Genomic DNA, 13,388 nt, shown 5'->3' with positions numbered 1-13,388 from the left:
GAAAGTATTCAAAGCATGTGGGACAACCAATGCAAATGCCCAGGGTGAGGAGATGGAGTGCTGTGTGTTAGGAACAGCAAAGGAGCCAGGATAATCAGATCACAGAGGATACAGGGTGGGGTGGGCAGAGAGAAGTGATGAAGTGGTACAAGTTGTAAAAAGAGTAGAAAAGTAGGGGAGGATCAGGTTATGAAGGACATTGAAAACCAAACAGAGGATTTTGTATTTGAGCGTGCAAATATGAAACTACTAGAGTTCATTGAGTTGGGGGATAGCATAGTCAGATTTTCATTTTAGGAAGATCAATTTGACAGCTGAGTGGTAGAGGGGCTGCAGCAGGAAAAGACTTGTGAGGAGATGCCTATTACAAGTCTAGCTGTTAGAGGCTAATGGCTTACATCAGACTGGTGACCGTGTCAGAAGAGAGTAGGGTGTAGGGAACTATTTTATCATGTTGTTCAGAAAATATTAATTATTATATTGTGTGAACCTAACTTTAGGGGACTATAAATTGTCTAGCCCAAAAGTTTACTCTACAGGTCAGACTGAATTCAGAGACACTCCAGAAAAGCTGGATGGCTTCAGGAAAGTCTTAGATACCACTCAGATCTTATTTTGGATCAACCCAATTCTTGCCTTTTGGGTTCCCCAAATTTAGATGTTTATGTTTATTTGATATACATCTCAATGGACCTTCCTTGGGAACTGTCCTCTCTGCAAAGTCGCACCGCTGAATATTAGCAGTTCCTGTGCTGATATTCTTGTCTGAACCCTATAAAACATAAATCTTACAGAGACCCATAAGGGATCCACACCTTCTTCTCACTGTCTGCGTGCCAAACAACCTATTAAAATTCTTTCTAAAACAATTTCAGGCTTTGGGGTTCATTCTCATGAATAACAGGAGCATCAGGAGAGTTGTAATAAAGGTAAAATTGACAGGATGTGGTAACAAATTTGATGTAGAAGGTAAGACAGAGTGAAGGATCAAGGATACACTAGTCTTGAGGCTGGGACTGGAAAGGTAGTGGGACTCTCCACAGTAATAGAGAAGTTGGGAAGAAAGGAAGGTTTGGGGGGAAATATGATGAGTTCAGTTTTGGGTATGTTGAATTTAAAACTTCTACAGATCACCCAGTTCAAGATGTCTGATAGGCAGTTACCAATGCAAGAATGAAAGAGAACAGAGAGGTCAAGATTACATAAGTAGATTTGAGAGTCATTAGCCTAGAGATGATAATTGCATCCATGGAAGCTAATGAGACCACCAAGTGAAATAGTATAAAGGGAAAAGACTAGGGGTCAGGGTTAAAAGGAGGACCTGGATGAAGATCTAGCAATGGAACTGAAAAGGAGTGGTCAGATAGGTAAGAGGAGAAACAGAAGAAAGCAGAAGCAGAATATCAAAGAAAAGAGGGTGATCATCATTGTCAAGGTCAAAGGTCAAGAAGGATGAGGATTGTTAGAAGGTCATTGTTGTTCAGTCATTTCATCATGTCTGACTTTGTGACCCCATTTTGGGATTTTCTCAGCAAAGATACTGGACTGGTTTGCCATTCCTTCTTCAGCTCATTTGATAGATGAAGAACTGGGTTTAACAGGGTTAAGTGACTTGCCCAGGATCACATAGCAAGTAAGTTTCTGAGGCTGGATTTGAATTCATGAAGTTGAGTCTTTCTAATTCCAAGCCCAGTGCTTTATCCACTGTACTATGTAGTTTCCCAAAAGGTCATTAGATTTGTCCATTAAGAGATTATTGGGGCAGCTAGGTGGCTCAGTGGATAGAGTCCAGCCTCGAACTCAGGGGAACCTAAGTTCAACTCCAGCCTCACGCACTTGACACCAGCTGTGTGACCCTGGGAGAGTCACTTAATCCCAATTGCCTCATCAAAGAAAGGCAAAAAAAAAGAGATTATTAGTAATTTTAGAGATAGCAGCTGCATTTGAATGATGAAGTCAGAAGCCAGATTGTAGAGAGTTAAGAAGAGAGTGAGAGGAAAAGGAGCTGACACATCTAATGTAGACAGTCTTCTTGAGTGTGGATGGAGAGACATGGGCATGTTTGTGGATAGTAAGGAAGCAGCTAGTAGACAGGGGGAGACTGAAGATAAATGATAGAGTAAGGATGATAGGGAGACAGTGTGCTACAGAGGACAGGATGGAATGGGATCATCACACGTGTGGAGTGGTTTGCCTTGGCAAGGAGAAGAGCTACTCATGTGAAACAGGCAAGAAGAAGGAGATAGTGGAAGAAGGCATCTGGGTTATATGCAATGAAATGAAGGGAAGAGAGAGCTCTCAGTGAATGGCCTCAATTTTTAAGTAAAATGTGAGGCAAGGTTCTCAGATGAGAGGATGGAAAGTCAGAGACTCATGGGTTTGAGGAGTGATGAAAGAGCTACTGTGGTAAATAGGATAGTGAGTTGAGTAGAGAAATGTGAAAGAATTGCATTGTCATAGGGAAGTCCCAGTTGAGGTCATATAACATAAATTTATTGATGCTATGGGATATATGAATTTGTAGTGTAACCCATCAACACAATTCCATGATTTTTCCCCCTACCTTCATTCATCGGCATGTATAAGAGTGTAAGCAGGATATGGATGAAGTGACCAAAGACTAAGGCTTTGCAGGGCAAGGTCAGCAATATGATAAGGGAGCAAGGGACTCAAGAGAAGTATGCCATTGAAGTGGTTCACAATCATTTCAAGATGGGCAAAGGAGGAGAGTGTAGTGTAAGGGTGATGGGCTGGGAAAGAGCTGGTGAGCCAAGGTGGGTCAGAGCATGGATGAAGAACAGGGTTTGGGATTGCAAGGCAGAGAGAGAGGTAGAATGAAAAGAGATTGCAGTCAGCTAAGACAATGTAGATTTCATCAACAGGGAAATAATGCTGATAGCTTTTGAATCAGGTCTAGTTTACCTAACTGTAAAGAAATCCTCTCAAGGAGAGATCACTGGTGCTCCATATTGCCTCAATTAAATAGATCTTCTTAACACACACTGTTTAAAAAGGTGTCACTAGTGAAGGGAATTCTGAGCAATAGTCAAGAATCATGTAAAGTGATCAATGTAAATGCCAACATCTGTATCAATGGCTTCTACTCCATCAAAATCACTCCAAGATTGTCTGTTCTCAGGGGATGAGCTTCCTTCAACAAACCTCTACTTGAGATTCTAAAGAAGGGGCCACTGATTTTCTGGTTAAGGTTCAAGTCTATGGATTTAACAGTAGACATGTTTTTAATTTCTTTTCCTCATAAATATAACAATCACCAAGAAACACACATTTCAATGTACAAAAGAAGAATAAACTGTGACATCTTATTGTTCTCATGTAAAAAGATAACTTATGGACCTCAATACAGATTAATCATCTTCAGTGAGGCTTCAGAGCACCCCAGAGTAGTCTGTGCTTTTTCTGAGCATATGTGGTTGATATAAAGAGTAAAAATAATAAGCCATTGTTTTGTTACTGCCTCTTAGCTTTACCAAGCATTACAGCTGAGGCTATGTCAGGAGCCCAAAATTTGGGTGAAAAGAATCCTCAGTTCCCTAATTCTGAAAGCCCAAGATCTGCCCCATGTGACAAAATTCCAATATAAAAGAGTGACTCTAAGCAGTTTAAAAAAAACCTTAGAATGATATTTCCTACAGGTCATTTCTTAAACATTTCTAAACCTGGCACATCCTCAGAATTATCTATGCTAAGCTTCACATGTGAAGAATACACATAGGAAAGAAGACATTACTCTAATATCTGTTGCCACCTGTGATACGTAAAAAGTTGCTTGATAATAAAAGTCTGCCAATTTGGAGGCTGTCCTAGACACGACCTTAGAGAATTAGACAAGTGCAGAATAATGATGTGAGTTGGAAAGCTGAATGAGTTGGGTAAAATGAAAAACTAAAAGGGCAATATTGGCTCATCAAGAAATGAATAGAATTCTGTGTGTGATGGCTTTTACAAGATGGGGGTGGGAGCATGTCAACTTGGGGCAGAGTCCTATCAAATAAGACACAACTGGAAAAGCATTAACTTGGTCCTCTTTTCCCTAGGAGGCATTGGCTGCATCTTCTCTATTATCTGGTTTTCTCTTGTTTACGATGACCCTAGGGAACACCCATTTGTAAGTGACAGTGAAAGAGAATACATTATTTCTTCATTGGCTGAACAGGTGTGTTAAAAATAACAGCTGACTTGGGAAAACATCTTTGTATAAAATTTCTTAGATAATGATTTGGTATCCAAGACATATAAACAACTAGCAAATATAAAAACCAAAAGTAATTTCCCAATAGATAAGTGGTCCAAGGATATAAACAAATGGTACTCAAAAGACAAATTGCAAACAATTTATAGCCTTGTAAAGAATGTTCTAAATTACTAATAATGAGAAAAATGTAAATCAAAACAATGCTGAAGTTTTACTTCACACCCAGAAATTGCCATAGATGACAAAAGAGGGGAATAGTTAGGGTTGAAGGAGGTGTGAAATGATAAGCACATTGGTGCATTGGTGGTAGAGCTGTGAATTAGTACAACCACTTTGGCCAGCAATTTAGAATTATGTGAATAAAGTAACCTAGAGATTCCACTATTAGGCATATACCTCAAGGAAAATAATGATAAAAATAAAACAGGCATGTACATCAAAGCATTTATACAATTCCTTTTTGCAAAGAGCTGGAAACAACAAAAATGTCCATGAATTGAGGAATAGCTAAACAAACCGTAACACATAAATGTAATGGAGTATGACAGAGGTGTAAGAAATGACATGTGTGATAAGTACAGAGAAGCATGAAAACAGCTACATGAACGGATTAGAGAGAAGTCAGTGGAGCCAAGAAAACAACATACAAAAGGAATACAACAATGGAGAAGGAACGAACAACCATGACAAAACTACTGAAAGTTGGAAAGAGAACTAACAGCGTGGAACAAGAGGAACAAAACTTTACCTGAACAACGAACTCACTGAAAATTAAAATGGGCCCAAATGGAAGATAATGACTACATGAGACAACAAAAATGTTTGAAACAAAGCCAAAGGACCAAGAAACTAGAAGAAATATGAAATATAGCAAAAACAAATGACCTAAAAAACAGAGGAGACATAATTTAAGAAATTCGGGACTACCTGAGCACCATAACCAAGGTACTAACAATGAAAAGGTTTTCATATGGAAACCTGAGGAAGCTCAGGGTTTAAACACACTAAACTCTAAAATTCTGAGTATTCGGCTTAAGTCAAATCTAGAGTTGTTTTTAAGAGGTGCTACAATATTTTTCAAAGTTTCAGCAGATGAAAAGTTTCTATATAGATGTTGTCTTATTTTTTATTTTTTTTTAACCCCTATCATTTCCTCTTTCAATGAATGAATATGAGCAGTAGAGTTAGAACTGGTATAACAACACATGATAAAAATACCAACTACTACTGTAAACAATGGGGGGAAAGAGAAATATATATACATAGAGAAGAGTGCTGGCAAATAAAACACTAAGAATAAATCTCTGGGACTTTCTTTTCCTCCAACATATTACTTAATCTAAATGAAGCACAAAAGTAATATTAGAGACATCCATACCATGATTTTCCACTGAAAATATGCCTTTGATTTTGTAACCCTGTAGTCTTTTAAATATTCTGTACCTTAATACATTCTTTATTTTCTAACACTTTTATTGAAAGCTGCTAGCAAAGCAAATAAATGAGACCCTCTTTAATTTTATGAAAAGAAAAGAAAAGTGAATGTTTCAGAATTACAAAAACCAAGTATTACCAAAGAAAAGATATTGAGAAGACATCACCCTCAACCCCACTGCAGAGATGAGAGGTTAATAGGTGTAGAACATGGCATTTTCAGACTTTTGCAATATATTGATCAGTTTTACTGATTTTATTTTCTCATCTTCTTATTTTTCTTTTTAAAAATATTCTTTCTTTTATAAGATGGCTCTCTGAAAAAGAAGAAGAGGAGAGATATGGGAGAAATTTAGGCAATGTGAAAATAAAAGATGTTGGCAAAAGTTATTTTTAAAAAGAATGAGAGCTTTTCCATAGTATTTAATGCTTTAGAAAGTAAATTTACATATACGTACTTACAACAACCGGTAAGGGTAGTAACAAAATATTACTATCCCTTTTTTACAGGTGAAGAAAAGGCTATAGCCAAATAAAATGAAGTGACTTATCTCAGGTCACACAGCTAGTAAATGACTGAGCTGTCTTGAACTCGTTTCCTGTAGCCACCTACGAAGTTCTTTCATGGACATCATGTAATCAGAATTGAATGGCTGTGAGGGCTCTTCCTTAAGTTGCACCTATATTGCTCACAAGTGGTCAACATTTCAGAAGTGATAAGAAAAATGCTACAAATCACTAATAACAGAAATGCAAATGAACACAATTAGAAGGTTTGGACCTTACACCTATAAAATTCACTAAATAAATAAGGTATGAAAATAGTATATGTTGGAGGGACTGCAAAAAGACAAACCCACAGATGCACCATGTGTTAGTTGAGCTCTGAATTGGCCCAACTCTTCTTGAAAATAATTTGAAATTATGTGAAAAAAAAAGTGATGGAAATATACAGAACTATCGAACTACTATTACTACAGCAAGGCATACACTCCACAGGTCAAGGGGAGAGGGAAAGTTTTGAATAGTGAAATATTCACAGTGCCACTTTTTCATGGTAACAAAAGCCTAGAAACAAAGTTGCCTACTGGTTGGAAAATGGCTAGATAATTATAACAATGAACAAAATGGAATATTTTATTGTCATAAGTATTTGAAACTATGCAGAACTCTAAAAAAACAGCACTCCAGAAGACTTGTCATCTGATGCAGAACAAACAAAGCAGAACAGAGAGAACAATGTGTGCACTGGACACGATAATGCAAACAATCCAAAAGAGTACTGGATTGGAATTAGGGCAAAGATCACTCTTGACTCCAGAGCTTTAAGGATGAAACAGGATAAAGAAACAAATGAACAATAAATGGTGAAGTCTGGAAACAGTATCAGGGTGCTTTACTTTTCTCCTCTCTGCTACAAGGGAGGAGTCCATTGAGCCAGGAAAGTCATGTCAAGAGGGGACAGTGGTGTTTGGGGGAAGGTAGAGGGGGAGGAAAAGTTTCAAAACAATTTTTTGAAAATAAAACTGTTTGTGACTGCCTGACCAAAGTATTGACAATTTTATTTTCCTTCTAGGCTAGTTCCCCTAATTGGTCTTTGCCTTTCAAAGCTATGATCAAGACACTGGCAATCTGGGCCATTATAATTCCTAGCATTTGTCGATTCTGGTTAACTAGCAACTTAACAACATCCCTGCCAACACTATTAGACAATATGTTTGATTTAAACTTTGAAGAGGTAAGTTCATAATTCCACCCTACTGTTCATTTATCTAATGGACTTTTTAATCAAGCAAGCACTTCTGATGTTCCAGGCACTGGTTAGGAACTGGGCATTCGAAGGAAAAAAAAAACAGTCCTTGCTCTCAAGCAACTTGCATTCTATTCGAGGAGACAATTATAAAGAAATAAGAATATACAAAATAAATCCAAAATACATATCGGGGAAATTGGGAAGAAGGGGACTAGTAGATGGAGGATCAGGAATGGCTTCATGTAGAAAATATCACATAATCAGAGGTTTAAAGGAAATTAGGGATTCTAAGAGCACAGATGAGGTGAAGAAGAGTATGTTTCAGGGATGAAGGAGACAGCCAGTGAAAAGGTACAGAGATGGTAGATTGAATTTTTGTACCATTCTTACAATTCTTACATTTCTAACCTTAACAACATTCCTATTTTTAAGGGGTAAAATCTTGTTTTCTAAGAAAACCAGGGAAGATCCGAGATGGTAGTCCCAGAGACAAAAGTGTCAAATTGTCTGTGTTTTGTTTCCATGGCAGTAACCCAGAAGAGAGGAGATTAGGGCTTGAACTATGGTGGTGGCAATGTTTAATAGGGAGAAATGAATGGATGTAAGATACACAGAAGAGGTAGAAATGATAAGATTCAGTGAGTGACTGTATATGTAAAGTTGCTGATCCTGGTCACTGGGAAAATGGTGGTTCCCTAGACAGAAATGGGACCATTCAGGAGTGGGATGGGTTGAAGGGACAGAAAGTAGAGTACTGTTTTGGATGTGTTGACTTTTAGATGCTTAAGTTAGATATGTCCAACAGTCAGTTTAAGATGCATGGCCAGAAAATAAAAGAACAAACAGAGAGAAGGGAAATAGAGAGATAAATAAATGAAAGAATAAATGAATGAATACGTAAGTAAATGAGTGAATGAGCAAATAATTAAATAAATAAATGAATGAATGAATGAATAATAAATAAATAAATAAATAAATGAGTGAATGGGTGAATAAATAAATATGTAAAAGAACAAATAAATGAATAAGTGAATGAATGAATGAATGAATGCAAAGATGCATGGCCAGAGCTTGAAAGACTCAAGTTGGATTATGGATCTGGGAGCTATTGGTACAAAGATGCTAATTAAATCCATGAGAACCAATGCGGTCACCAGATGACTGAGTGTAAAGAGAGAAGAGAGCCCAGGACAAAGCTTTGGGTCACACTTACAGTTATAAGGTGTGATGTAGAGGATGAAACACCACCTGAGACTGAGAAGAAACAATTCTACAAGTGAGAGGAAAGAGAGTACTGGTGCCAGAAAAGCCAAAGAGGAGCTAGGATCAGGTGGTTAATTGTCAAATGCTGAAGAGGTCAAGGATTATTTCATTCTCAATAGATTCAAACACAGGAAACACACCTGTTCTCTCTGGAACCATAAATCATTGAATGGTAGAGTTAGACGGGACTCTTAAACTTGCACAGAGGCTCTTAAACCTTTCTGTGTCATGGACCCTTTGGGCAATTGGTCTGGTGAAACCTAAGGGCCCCTTCCTGGAATAATGTTTTAAAATGTATGCATTTTGGCACTCCTGGCACATGGCAAGTTCTCAATAAATGTTCATTAATTTACATAGGATCATAAATGAAACCAATTCTATTGACAAAGTTATCAAAATTTTTTTTTAATTTTAAATCTATAAATTTGATTTAATCCAAAATCCCCACTTAAAAAGGAAAAGAACATGAGCCCCAGAGGGGTAAAATTATGTATCCATGATTCCATAGTGATGGCAGAGGCAGGAACTAAATGAACCCAGTGTTTTTGGCTCCCAGTCCAATGTTATCTTTATTATTTCAAGTTATCTGTATGACACTTCTTATAGCTCTCTCTCTCTCTCTCTCTCTCTCTCTCTCTCTCTGCCTTTTTTTTTTGAGGCAACGGGATTAGATGAGTTACTCAGGGTCACACAGCTACTGAGTGTTATGGGTCTGAGACCACATTTGAACTCAGGTCCTCCTGACTCCAAGGCCAGAGTTCTATCCACTGTGCCACCTAGCTGCCCCCTTACAGCTTTCTTGAAATTCAATGGTTGAACTATAACCAAGGAGAATATACATGGACCCCATAACGTTTGAATTAAGGATTTTAGAGTATAGTCAGCAACATGGCTAAAAGTGTCCTCTATATGAAACTATCTCTTCTGCATACTATTGGAGTCCCTGTGATTTAGGAATCACTCCTTTAGATTTTTTCCTAACATAAGCATCTGTAATTTCTTTAAATGCAAATTTCTTTGGGAAGGGTGAGATACTAACTTGGGTACCAGTCATTGGAACCTTAGTGTGACTTGGTACTACAAATTAACCATGGACAAAGTGCATGGGGTCCTCTTGGCAAAAATACTGGAGTGGTTTACCATTTCCTTCTGAGGCTTGTTTTATAGATGAGGACTGAGGCAAACGAGTTTAAGTGACTTGCCCAGCGTCACACAGCTAGTAGGTGTCTGAGGCCACATTTAAACTCAGGAAGATGAATCTTCCTGACTCCAGACCCAGCGCTCTATCCTCTTTGCCACCTAGCTGCCCCAGGTTCCACTCAATTAGTTTAAGCACCATAACATAATGCTCTAAGTCAAAAATAAGTGCTCTATTCCAACCTCCTGTGCTGCTTTGCAACAGTTAGCTGAGAAGAGAGAGCTGAAAAAATTGGAGTTTTGATGGAAGGAGCTGAAAGAAATAATTTCAGGTTGTATAGTACTGATGCCATTTACTACCAATGTGGGATGTATGGGATGTTAAAGGAGGACCAGCACCTCTGGTGTGAGGTCTTGCTGAGCCTTCTTCAGGGCTGCTCATCCACCTTTGGTATGCACTTCTCATCCAACTCTTTTCTGTAACATATACAGTGGTCACCCCCTGGTAAAACCATCTTGTCAGATAGGCTAAACCAGGTTGAGGGTAACTGACAAGCCTCAAACACATTGGTGGTAGGGGGAGGTCTGCCCAAAGTATGTGAAGACTTCCCTCAGTGGCATGGGCAGATGAGAACAATTTATTCCAATGGCCATGAAGTCAGCTGAAGCAGGCACTGTGGAGTACTTAGAGCGTGGTCAGACATCAAAGGTGCCAAGGTCATTCACTGCATCCCTGACCGTTGCCAGTCATCTTGACTTTTGTCTGACTCTGGACTTCAATGACTTGGGAATAGAGAGTGAGACTGATGACTTTTTCCCAACTCTGCCTCACTTAAGTCCATATTTACACAACTCATGACATCACTCATCATCCACTATTTTACCCCAATATCACGATGTCATTGGTCCTTTTAGAAAATGATATATGAACTACCTATGGGCTCTTGGGCCAGTCCCTTAAACCAATCTGAGCCTCAGTTTTTGCATCTATAAAAAGAGGGAGTTGAATTAGATGAATGTTAATGTCCCTTCTGGCCCTAAATCTATAAACCTAAGGTAAAGGTAGGTTTGTCTGCACTCTGAGTGCATGAGGGGATCTGTGTTTTCTCTGCACCAACAAGCAAAGATGTACACTTAAGAGGGAGACTGAATAAACCAAAGACAAATCTTGTCTACTACCTTTTCCCAGCAGCCTGTCTCTGTGACCAGTTTAGATAAGAGTGCAGCTTGCTGCTATGAATGAATGAATGAATGAATGAATGAATGAATGAATGAATGGAATGCATGTCCACCTTACTCCATTCTGCACAATTTTTTCTCCATAGAATGGGTTTCTGAGTGCACTGCCTCTTATTATTTCATGGATCAGTATGACTCTGGGAAGTAAAATAGCTGATTTCCTCCTGTCCAAGAAGATTCTCAGACTCATCACAGTTCGGAAACTCTTCACATTCCTGGGTAAGGACAGTGTCATATATTCCACCATTGCAAGAGATTTCTTGCCATTCATTTCAAAAATGCGTTGAGTAAATAATCATTTGTTAAGTACACACTACCCACAATGTACCATGTACTCAAGATACGAAAACAAAGGGGGCAGCTATGTGGCACTGACCCTGGAGTTAGGAGGACCTGAGTTCTAATCTGGCCTCAGATGCAAAACACTCAATAGCTGCATGACTCTGGACAAGTCACTCAACCCTGATTGAAAAAAAAAAAGAAATACAAAAAGAAGCAAAAAGATAGTCCCTGTCCTCAAAGATTATTTTCTAATGGGAAATACAACATATGTATGCCTTTTGTTGTGCTTTTCTCTCCAGGAATGTTTTTCCCATCTTTATTCACTGTACTTATCCCATATGTTGGCTCCACTACTACTGTAACCTTTATAATACTGGCTAGCTCAGCAAGCACCCTGTGTTTCTCTGGATTCATTGTTAATCCCCTAGACTTTGCTCCCAGGTAAGATGCTCTGCCTTCTCTCTTCTTCCTTGGTAGTGTGGAATCGTGGAAAGAGGCTAGATGCAAATTCCAACTCCAACACCTACTGTGTGATATTGGGGGGGAAAGGAGGGGGAAACCAGTAAGATATGGCAGCTTAGGGTGTAAGAGAATGAGGAGTGAGTTAGATGTCCAAACCTGGAAGAATGATGATATGCTTACAAAAATAGGGAAAAACAAAGTTGGACAGTGCTAAAAATAGAGGTGATTGAACCTATGGGGGCTCATCTGGTAAGACAGGGAGCAGAGAGGGAAAAGGAAAGGAGATTGAGAAGGAGTTGTCAGAAAGGAGAAGGAGACAGTAACCAGGAATAGGAAGTGGTTAAGAGTGTCCAAAGCTACAAAGAAACCAAATTAAGGTTAAATAATAAGTTAAAGATGCAGAAAAATACCCTAGATTTGCAATTGAGAAATTGTTGACAACCTCGAGAAGACTTGTGGCCATTGTGAATGGTATTGGAAACCAGACTGGAATTAATTTAGATGGGAGTGAGAAGTAAGAAAAGGAGAGCAATGAGTGCAGTTGACCCTATCTAGACATTTGGGTGCAAAAGAGAAGGGGAGAAACAAGAAAGAGTTTGAGGGAATGGCAGGATAATGGGAAAGACTTTTAAAGATAGGGGAGAAGGGAACCTAGGTATGTTTCTAGGCAGAAGGGAAGAACCAATACAGACGGCAAGACTGATCACTAGATATACTTCCCAAGGGAAGTGGGAGAGAGAGCATCAAGGTCACAAGTAGAGGGGTTGGCTTTGGTGAGGAGAAGATATGGTTCATTATCAGAGATGTGAGCAAAGGAGGAGAAGACAGTCAGTGATGTGGAGGTGGACTGAAAAATAGGAAAGGAAAGTGAGTGAATGTGTGTGACAGCCAATTGGGAAGAATCAAAGGTGCATTAGGTAATGAAATAATTCTGAAGATAATCCAGCATTGGGATTTGGCAGAGTACAAGTAGCTACAGAAAAAGGGAACAAGTCAACAAACATTTACTAAGCCATTCCTACATTTCAGGCACAGCGATAAGAGCTGGACATACAAAGAAAAGCAAAAACAGCCCCTGCCCTCAAAGACAACATGAAAACAACTATTACACATTATATATATACGTGTGTGTGTGTGTATATATATATACATATATATATATATATATATATGTATATATATATACATAATCTCAGAAGGAAAACAGTAGCATCAGGGAGGAATCAGAAGAAGTTTCTTGCAGAAGGTAGGCTTCTAGGTGGAGTACAGTGTGTAGCTTCATATCAGTTCGAGATACAAAGATGCTTGTTGAAATGCACTGAATTGAAGACAGTATTCATAATGCCTGAGCATAAAGTTTCTTTACAATCAACAAGCCTTTCATTTCTCTCATTCCATTTTCCTTATCAATGTTTCTCAATATACTTTTAACCGTTGTCTTCTGGTCCATCTTTGCATTAGTCTTGAAGTAATAATATCTATGTTAATGTAATTTGGAAGGTCTTATAAAGTCCTTTATACAATTGCTCTTCCATTTCACCCTTTGAACAAAAGTTGGTATGGAACCTACATTTTTTTTCATGGCACTCTCTTTTTTTTTTT

The 13,388-nt window shown here is 38.5% G+C and overlaps 1 protein-coding gene across 3 annotated transcripts in view; it reads left to right on the top strand.

Moving 5' to 3' along the window:
* The window catches only part of LOC110219743 (putative small intestine urate exporter), a 107,823-nt gene that overhangs the window by 80,375 nt on the left and 14,060 nt on the right, over positions 1-13,388 (top strand). For 2 of the 3 annotated variants that reach the window (XM_021003359.2, XM_021003356.2), the window contains 4 exons: positions 4,059-4,177; positions 7,227-7,388; positions 11,129-11,261; positions 11,624-11,765. In XM_021003359.2, coding sequence (XP_020859018.1) covers positions 4,059-4,177; positions 7,227-7,388; positions 11,129-11,261; positions 11,624-11,765 — 556 coding nt within the window. The remainder of the gene's footprint in view (positions 1-4,058; positions 4,178-7,226; positions 7,389-11,128; positions 11,262-11,623; positions 11,766-13,388) is intronic. The other variant, XM_021003360.2, reaches the window with a different exon arrangement.

The sequence above is a fragment of the Phascolarctos cinereus genome, unplaced genomic scaffold (assembly GCF_003287225.1).
Source record: "Phascolarctos cinereus isolate Bilbo 61053 unplaced genomic scaffold, phaCin_HiC Scaffold_726;HRSCAF=1367, whole genome shotgun sequence".
Classification (NCBI taxonomy): domain Eukaryota; kingdom Metazoa; phylum Chordata; class Mammalia; order Diprotodontia; family Phascolarctidae; genus Phascolarctos; species Phascolarctos cinereus.
The sequence above is the reverse complement of the archived record's forward strand: the minus strand, read 5'-3'. Positions and strand labels throughout refer to the sequence as shown.